General features: G+C 36.3%; 1 protein-coding gene across 1 annotated transcript in view; it reads right to left on the bottom strand.

The window, feature by feature from the left end:
* The window catches only part of MMUT (methylmalonyl-CoA mutase), a 48,555-nt gene that overhangs the window by 15,834 nt on the left and 22,467 nt on the right, over nt 1–10,254 (bottom strand). Inside the window, exons 8-9 of the mRNA XM_006149096.3 lie at nt 9,294–9,409; nt 3,954–4,069 (exon numbers count right to left, since the gene is read on the bottom strand). Coding sequence (XP_006149158.1) covers nt 3,954–4,069; nt 9,294–9,409 — 232 coding nt within the window. The remainder of the gene's footprint in view (nt 1–3,953; nt 4,070–9,293; nt 9,410–10,254) is intronic.

The raw sequence follows: 10,254 nt of genomic DNA on the forward strand, positions 1-10,254 counted from the left end.
CCACTGATATTTTCTGATAAGAAAATCTTTTACCGTACTTCATGTTTGTTCTTTAATTCACTCAACAGTAAGGCGTGCACACTATGTGCCAGCCTCTTATTGACCACCATGGCCTACGCGCGCTCTCCCTCTCCTCCTCTCTCTCACGTGCACGCACATAGGTCCATAGTGATAAATAAGACCAAAGTGGGCCCTGCTCTGATAGAACGCATCAGTCACTAGGAATATAAACAATACAGAAGCAAATAGATAAATTAATAAATACTTTTCCATGTAAGTACTATGAAGACACTAAAACAAGCAACAGTGAAATGGGAGATCTGAAAGAGTAAGTTTGAGGACATGGACCATGTAAAGATAGAACTTTTGAACTGTGACATAAATGATAATGAGGGACCCAAGGGAACACAAAGAGGAAGAGTGTTCGAAATAGAAGCCCTAAAGGCAAAGGCTCTCAGACAAAGGAAGATATGCTTTATGTTCTAAAACCATAAACAAAAACACCAGAGACATAACAGTCAGGAAAGAAGCATAAGATGAGATTAGAGAGATGGGCAAGAGTCACATCTAGCACACCCTGCAGGTCGTTGTAGGATGACAGTAATCTAAAAGGAAAGGGGTACTGTCGGATTTTAAGCAAAGAAATCTGATTTATACTCATAATATTAAAACTGAAAGAAGAAAACATAATGTTTTATTTACCCCTCATACATTTAAAACAAGTTTTAAAAAGTTCATTTTAGGGCAGGTCCTGTAGCACAGCGATTAAGCTATGTGGGGGAAGAGCCAGGTCCCACATGGCTGGCTGATCATAGTTGGAATTCTGACTCCCATTAGCTTGAAGAAAAACAAGTGCATTTGCCTAGGCTCCTGATGGGATGAAGGATGGAAGGGGAAAGAAGAAAGACTGTGGCATAACTAGGCTCTACTGGGGGTGGGGGGATGCTATCTCTCCTTTCTCTTACTCTCTTCCTCCCTCCTCCCCCCTTCTCCCTCTGTGCATGTACATGTTCTATGGCATTAAAAAAAAGAAAAAGAAAAAGGAAAGCACAGGGCTGGAACTACAGCCTAATGGTTAAGCAAAGCCAGATCCTACATAGTCAACTGCAATTCAACTCCCAGCCCTTAAGGTTTGAAAAACATGTTAGGCACATATGTATGCATGCCCCAAATCCTAGCAGGATGGAAAAATGGAGAAGGGATTGCAGTGTGACCAGACACCACTGGGGAGTGCTTTCTTTCTCTCCTCACAGGGCTGGACCTACAGCCTAATGGTTAAGCAAAGCCAGATCCTACATAGTCAACTGCAATTCAACTCCCAGCCCTTAAGGTTTGAAAAACATGTTAGGCACATATGTATGCATGCCCCAAATCCTAGCAGGATGGAAAAATGGAGAAGGGATTGCAGTGTGACCAGACACCACTGGGGAGTGCTTTCTTTCTCTCCTCTCTTTATCTCTAGCAACTGTACATGCCCTCTGGTACTTTTTTAAGTTTATTATAATAAGTGACAAACATTTGAATGCCAAAACAGTTTATTTAGTGATATTCCCATATTTAGAAGAAAAGTTTACATGAGTCACTTACTTTTCTGCATATCCTAGAAAGAAAAACCAATATTCCTTTATTCTGGACTACCTTTATTAAAAATGCCTGTATAGTGAATAACCTTGGAAAATATACTGTCTGTCTCCAAAACAAAGACTAAGTTTGCTTACTGTCCAATGTAATATTTTATCCCCACAGAATAAAGTAGGCATGTTCCTTACTCACTCTGCATAAAAGATTCAAATCCCATAAGCTGAGGTTTCCTCTCCTGAGATATAACCTAACCCACTGCAAGTAAGGTAAGACTTGACCTTTCTCACATTGCTTTGCAGACACTGGGCTCAGAGGAATTAGTTGCAAAAACTGCTGACACTTTGGCTACTGCTATTGCAAGAACTAACTTAACATCTAGTTTTGATCCAAGGATCCCCTATCTTCAATCAGAATCCCACAAAACTGTAGCAGGATAACTTGTTAGCCTGCAAGAAGGGTAAAAACTAAGATCTTTTTCATCTTTTAACATAATAAATCTATATGAATAATATATTTATCCTATATATCATAATAATTTTAAAATACCACGACAAATATAAAGACATAATTACTTAAATACCATTCTGTTCTAGGCACTATTTTTGATTATTTAGTATATCATTATAGCAATCCCATTAGGAAGCAAGTATGAAAACTCCACTTTGCCAGATTGTGACTACAATAACACAGAAACGAGTGTGACATGGAATTGGCTTGTTTTCTATTCAGCTTGTTTTTAAATATAAGATGGGGAAGGGTAGAGGATAAAGGAGGACATGAAGGGTTATAAAAGCAAAAGGTTTCAAGAAGGAAAAACTGGAGCCAACCCATGGCCTGGTGGTTAAGTGAGCTAAATCCCACATGACCAACCGTATTGCTGGAGTCCCGGACCTGGTGGCTTGACAAATACCACAGGTACATGTGTGTGCATGTCTAAAATCCCCAGAGGAGGGAGAGATGGAGGAGAAGGACTGTGAAGTGGCCATGTCCTATGGCGGGTACTTTCTCCCTCTTCCTCCCTGACTGTGAAGTGGCCATGTCCCATGGCGGGTACTTTCTCCCTCTTCCTCCCTGTCTCTGGCAATTGCACACACTCCCTGGCAAATGAGAAAAAAAAATGTAAAAGAAGGAACAAGTGATCAGTAATGTTAAATACTATAGTAAAGCCAAAATAAGCACTAAAAGATTTCCACAGTATCTGACAAAGAGGAGACTGCTGGTAAGACCAGTCATATTACAACAGAAAACCAAATGCAGTAGGCCAGGAAGTCAACAAGACATAAAAAGCTGCCAATTATTTTAAAAAGTATTCTACTTTTAAAACAATACCTGGCTCTAAATACAAGGGAAGAAGGACTGGAATAAGAGGGTTGGAGGAGTTGGTTGCTCTTTTGGATACTTTATAATGAAGAACAATTTGAAAGGGAAAGCATACCAAGAAGCTTTCCTCTCAGTTCTCAGATAAATGTCTCCCTGTGTCTTAGGCCCTTTTATCCAGTAAAATACCAAGATGGTAGGGATAATCGCAATGACATACTTCAGAGTAAAACTAAAAAATCAGGGTCCAGCAGGTGGCGTAGTGGTTAATTCCCAAATGGCCAGGATCAGCAGATGGTGTAATGGTTGTCACTAGACTCTCACATGGCCAACTGTGTTTAGAGTACTAGAACTGGAGACCTGAAACTCACGCTGGGCACACATGTGTGCATGCCCAAAATCCAGAGAGGAAAATAGAGGAGAAGAGATTGCAGCATGGCCATTGCTCCTGGGGGGTGATTTCTCACTTTCTGCCTCTCTGTCTCTGTCTGTCTCTCCAGTGAGTGCACGCACCCTATAGCAAAAATCTCTCGCTCAAAAAAAATTTTTTTAAGTCCCATGTGGCCGAACTCAGTTTGTCTCAAACCTGGTCACTTGGAACTCATGTGAGGCATGACTGCTACGGTGTCCAAAATCCTGAGAGGAGAATAGAGGAGAAGGGTTGTGGCATGGCCATTCCCCTATGGAGTAATTTCTCACTTTCTCTCTCTCTGTCTCTGTCTCTTTGGCAAATGTATGTGCCCTATATCAAAAATCTCTCCAAAAAAGACCCAAAAACTTTCAATCTGCAAATCAGTGAAATGGATTCATTATAAAACATTCAAATGTTCTGAGACTTAGTAAAATGAACAAATGTTAATACTTTATTCAAAATACATGAATGTCTTATATGCACAAATGTTTAAAAGAAACAAGAATTAATTTGTTATGGTTTTCCCATTATTTTCTCTGGGGCTCTCGTGGTTTCTAGGATCCAGGTTTTATTTAAGAATACTCTGAAAAGCTAAATTCATCAATGTGTTGCACCTGGAAGTCTCCATTGCACATATTCTCACCTTGCACGAGCTGCATCCACAGCAAGAGCCAGAATATTTCCATCCCCACTGGCAGCACATTCGGTCAGTGCAGCAAGACACCGTTCAGCCAAAGCCTGATCCCTGCTGGACTTGACCTTACAACAAAGGTCAAGGAAAGGACAATTTGTGTGAACAGAGAATAAAGCACAGATCAGGAGATTAAACCTTGATACAGACCATGTGGAAATTATTCCATAATCCCATCTCAAAAATGGGGGGGGGGGAACAAATAAAGATAATAAAATGTGACCTAGGAATTCCAGTCATCTAATCACTCAAGAATTCCTAAAATAATATTGAATTCAATGACATCCTGACAAAAAACAAGCAGGACAAAAATAGTGCTGACTTCCCAAACAGTATAAACTACATAGGCTTCTCTAAAGTAATAGGACATTGAAAACAAGTAGGTCTTGAATATGAAGCATTTTAAAGAAACAGCAAAGATTAATAGTGACAAAGAAAAAGATATAACAGATCGGAACTTAGAGAATATTTTAATTATGTTTTGTTTCCTTTAGAAAATTAATAATACATTGGTAATACTAGTATGTATATTGTTGTTCTTCACATTTAAAAATAAATCTAAGAGAGAAAGAAACACAAGGCCACAGACTGAGAGAGAAAAAATAAAAATCATAGCCAAAAACTTTCCTCCAGGTCTTAGCTCCATTCCACTCTGCCAACAACTCGTCAAAATAAAATTATCTAAATGCAATTTTTTATAAGCTCACTCCCTGTAAATACTCTAAAATATGAGCTGCTCAAGATACCACTAAATTATAGCATCTATAAGAACAAGTGGGACAGAAAATTTTTATTTGGGCATGGAAAACTGAACTTCAAATTTTCAATGAAAATACCCATTTCCTTTACTCTAAAGACCTGTCTACATTTTGGGGGGGATCTAAGTTTCAAATCTAGTGGGAGGTATTATAACATCGTGCAATGCTAATGGAATTGCAAATCCTTTTTTGGGGAAGGAAGTTTTGCTATAGGGCACATGCACTCATCAGAGAGATAGAGAGTTAGAAATCACCCCCCAGAAAGGATGGCCACACCACAATCCCTTCTCCATTCTCCTCTCAGGATTGGGCACAGATCACATGCACCCGGCATGAGTTTCAAGCCAGTGGATCCGGATCTTGAACTGCGGACAGCCATACTGGAGTCCACTGACACAACCATTATGTCATCTGCTGGTCCCTGGATTTATAAATCCTAATCTATTAGTGAATGACAATATAGAATTAGTAGATTGTGATCATCATTTTTGAATAATTTAAATAGAATAAAGACTAAGAGCACGGCACACAGTCTAGTAAGTACTACATTGTGACTTTTATTTCACTTATGTGTGTGCTCATATACATGTGAATCCACATGTACATATAGGTAGGCATGCAGATAAAACGCATTTCTTACTGTGAGTCATAGTTAAAAGTTGAAGGACACTACTATGGGGTTAAGAACAGAGGCACAGGAGTCAAACTGGAGTCAATTTCCAGTTTTGACGTTTGCTAGCTGAATAAACTTAAGAAAGTTACTTAATATTTTGCTCTTTCAATCTCCTGTCAAATGGGATTATGAAAACAATAGTATGGCTCTTAAAATAAATGAGAAAATATATACCTAAGGCAATTCCTAGAATAGCATAGGTACTCAATAAATCTTAATTTTATAAAAATTATAATAAAACAAGGATATGGAGAGTAATGGTTTTAGGAAACAAGAGCCTCAACAAATATGACCTACATGTCCAGATAAAATAACATCTAGATGGTGTAAGGATTCAATCCTTAACATGCATATTAGGCAATTATGTTTTAAAATTCAGGACTATTCCTGAATACACAGAATTCCCAGCTATTCAACATAGACAATAATTATCACTTATAGACATTTTCTAATTAAACTAAAATAGATGATAAATATTCATTAAGTACCTATTAATGCCAGAATTTTTCCTAGTCCCGGGATGTAGCAATAAACAAAATAAAGTCCATGCCTTCACAGACTTTATATTTAATTGGAGAGAGAAAGACTAAAATATATAAACAAATATGCAAGTTAACAGAAAAATTAAAGATTAAATAAAGTGGAGCAAGAGACATTACAGATTTGGATCACTGTAAGCTTCCTGGATAAGGTGACATTTGAAAAAAGACCTAAGAAATATACTTTTCAGAGTTATTAAAAAATCTTGTCATCTTGGGCTAGTAGGTGGCATAGTGGTTAATAGTGCTGGGCTCCCACATGGCCAACCTTGGTTCGAGTCCCAGACCTGGTGGCTTGAAAATCTCACCCGGCGTGTGTACATGGATGCCTAGAATTCCAGAAGGAGACTAGAGGAGAAGGGATTGTAGAGTTGTCATTCCCACTGGGAGGTGATTTCTCACTTTCCCTCTCTCTTGAGAGCATATGTGCTCTATAGCAAAAATCTAAAAATCAAAACAAAACTAAGTTAGCCATCTTTAGATTAGGTGGTTTGTTTCAATTATCTGAATAATAAATAAATCATTAAAATTTATTAAGTGAAAATATGTGATAAAATTAGCTGGGGCCAAGGATTATAGAAAAACAATTTAATATAAAATTAATGTTGGAGTTCAGTTTGAAAAAAATTAAAATATAAGTGAAAATATTAATATTGGTATTTATAAAAGGGAAGCATGAGAAGACAAAGTTTAGACTTGTATTGAAAAGAGCTCAGAGTACTGCAGCAGAAATGGATTTCACCATTAAAATATGTCTTGATTTTAGCTATTATAATTTTTATAATAGAAGAATTCTGACTTGGTCATGGTCCTAGGAAGTGATTCTAGGTTCAAATAGGAAAAAAATCATATCAGAACCTCCATTTCTCCTAAACTGGCACTGGAGTCAAGAAACCTGCACTCAAATTCCAGCCTCTCCAGTTATAGTGAACCCCTGAGCAAGTGAAACGCTCCAGTCATTTTTCTTATTGGTAAATAGGAATAAAAATTGTACCTCCCTCTCTCTTGAGAGCATATGTGCTCTATAGCAAAAATCTAAAAATCAAAACAAAACTAAGTTAGCCATCTTTAGATTAGGTGGTTTGTTTCAATTATCTGAATAATAAATAAATCATTAAAATTTATTAAGTGAAAATATGTGATAAAATTAGCTGGGGCCAAGGATTATAGAAAAACAATTTAATATAAAATTAATGTTGGAGTTCAGTTTGAAAAAAATTAAAATATAAGTGAAAATATTAATATTGGTATTTATAAAAGGGAAGCATGAGAAGACAAAGTTTAGACTTGTATTGAAAAGAGCTCAGAGTACTGCAGCAGAAATGGATTTCACCATTAAAATATGTCTTGATTTTAGCTATTATAATTTTTATAATAGAAGAATTCTGACTTGGTCATGGTCCTAGGAAGTGATTCTAGGTTCAAATAGGAAAAAAATCATATCAGAACCTCCATTTCTCCTAAACTGGCACTGGAGTCAAGAAACCTGCACTCAAATTCCAGCCTCTCCAGTTATAGTGAACCCCTGAGCAAGTGAAACGCTCCAGTCATTTTTCTTATTGGTAAATAGGAATAAAAATTGTACCCATTAAGTAAAATACACAAAAACAACTATAATTCAAGAAAAGTACTTAGCCCCATCTGTGACACTTGGTAAATGGTTAATAAATGTTAACTGTTATTTCTATATTGATGTTACTGAATTTCTCCTCCCTTGCCCAAAATAAGGTTTATCATTATTTGTGGTAAATGGAACTCAAGTTGTGATACAGAGTTAAAGAATATAAAGTGTAAAAGAAGAAAAAAGAAGCTTTCAGAATATAATACTGAGACTTTTATGATGACTAAAAATAATGTGTTTCATGCTGGGGCTTTTTAAAAAATAACAACATGGGGGCCAGCAGGTGGCCTGGTGGATAAGGGCCTTTTTAAAAAAAACAAAATGGGTCCAGCAGGTGGCATGGTGAATAAGGCAGCTAGACCCCACATGGCCGACTCCCTAGTTCGAGTGCCAGCCCCGGTGGCTTGGAAACCACGCCAGTCACATGTGCATGTGTGCCCCAAATCCCAAGAGAAGAATGGAGGAGAAGGGACTGCAGTGTGGCCAGCCCCCATGGGATGATGTTTCATTTCCCTCCTCTTTTTCTGTTTCTCTCCAATGAGCGTATGTACCCTATGGCAAATGCCTAAAAAAAAGACAAAAGAAAATGATAGAAATGATACATGCAATTTATCTAGATAGTCTATTAGATTTGTATGTAACTAAAAGGGGGAAAAAAATGTACCTTGGCCAGCCAAGCAGCATGATAATTAAGGTGGCTAGATCTCATATGGTTGACTATGTGGTTCAAGTCCTAGGCCAAGTGACTTGAAAAATATGCCAAGCCAGTGTGTGTGTGTGTGTGTCCAAGATCCAGAGAGGGGAATGGAGAAGAAGGGATTACGGTATCCTTTCTCCATCCCCACGTGGGGGTGCTTTCTTACTTTCCATCTCTCTCAGTGAGTGTTCTATCATAATTTTTTAAAATAAAAGAAATAAAACAGTCATATATTAATCACAAAGGAAGTGAATGGAGAAAAACCACTAAGAAATTTCAAGTTTCCTGCTATGGAAATAGCAATACTTACAAAAGCCAAAAATTAGGAGTTCAAGGTAGTATCATACAACAGAAATATGTAGCTTGTAACAATGAGAATTAGCATATTGTATCTATTTTAGTATTTCTTATACTTTGGATCATCTCAGTGAAAATTTTAAAATAAAAAGGAGATAGCATTCCAGTTTAAATCAAAATAAAGTTCATTATAAACTGCAGCTTATTAAAGTACTACCAAATATAGCTTAACTTAAACAATCAGAAAGTAAAGGATTCTTTCATAGTAGTATCAGGAACTATAGCCCAGTGGAAGGAAATTATAAGGAGAGGTCCTAGGTTCAAATACTGGCTCTGAAGATTATTAGGTTTTTAACTTTGAATTATATAATCAGCTAAGCCTTATTTCTAATCTGTAAATTTAGAAGGTATTATTATTATTGTTATTATAGTGTGGTTTCTAATAACATATAAGTTTCTCAGAGGCAGATATTATTTTTGTTAAAAACTAGTTTTTGGTTTCAATAAACCTAAATTGAATCCTGGCTATCTAATCGTTTATCTCAAGCAAGTTTCTCAACTTATCTCTAGTTTCCTTATCTTTAAAATAATGGAAAATAACACCCACTTCAAATGGTTGTTATAAGCCTTAAGCAGGACAATGTGAGGGCTTAGCCAGTACCCAGAACACAAAAAATGCCCAAGAAAAAAAAAAAAGCTATTAATACCTTCTTAAGTTTTTCAATCTGCTTGTTACGCACTGAAGTATTATCAATTGCCAGAACTTCTACAGACTCTTCTTTTTCCAACTGGTACTTATTTACTCCAACAATTACTTCAGAACCTGATAATGTTCCAAAGGAAAACAGTATGTAGACTCTATTCACAAATAATCACCAACTGGTAATATGCTAATAATCAAGTATTTTCCCTGCAAGTTTAACATGTTTAAGTATTATTCTGAACTCTTACTGAAAATTCAGTATAGATCAGCATATCCCAATTTGGTGTTGGAGTGTGAGCAGAAAAATACGTGTGGTTCAAAACTGTTAAAAAAAGGACTTTTATTATTGTCCCAAACTACACATGTTCCCAGAGTTCCTGATAACCCTTTTCTAATAACACAAAATAAAAACAATCAGGGCAGTTACCATTTAAAATTTATAAGGTAGAAAATTAATATCAAATAACTTTTCTATATATTTTCTTGAATTCTCTTCAGTCAATTGCTTTTAAACAAAAAAGATACTTTTAAACTCTGTAAGTGATAAATCACAATGACAAAGATACTTCCTAACATGAAAAAGAATATATTTTACCTCAAATTACCAGATTCTTACTCTTAGCTAAAGCCATCCTACCGCTCTAGGTTATATTCCTTATTTCCTTCATAGCACTTATCACAATCTGAAATTATTCTTTGTTTACTTGTTTATTTTCTCTTTTATTAGAATGCAAACTCTATGAGCACAGAGACCACATCTATCTTGGTCATAGTTCTACGTCCAGACATGGCAAGTGCCTGAAACATAAAGGACTATATTTATGACTGTTTCACTGAATGAATGAATGCTCCAATAAAGAGTACATTGATCATCGATAGCATCATCTTTAAAATGTTAACACTATGATGACACTATTTTTTTTTCTTTTTTTTTTTTTGAAGAGGTTTTTGCTATAGGGGGCATG

The sequence above is a fragment of the Tupaia chinensis genome, unplaced genomic scaffold (genome assembly GCF_000334495.1).
Source record: "Tupaia chinensis unplaced genomic scaffold, TupChi_1.0 Scaffold000252_1, whole genome shotgun sequence".
Taxonomy (NCBI): Eukaryota; Metazoa; Chordata; class Mammalia; order Scandentia; family Tupaiidae; genus Tupaia; species Tupaia belangeri.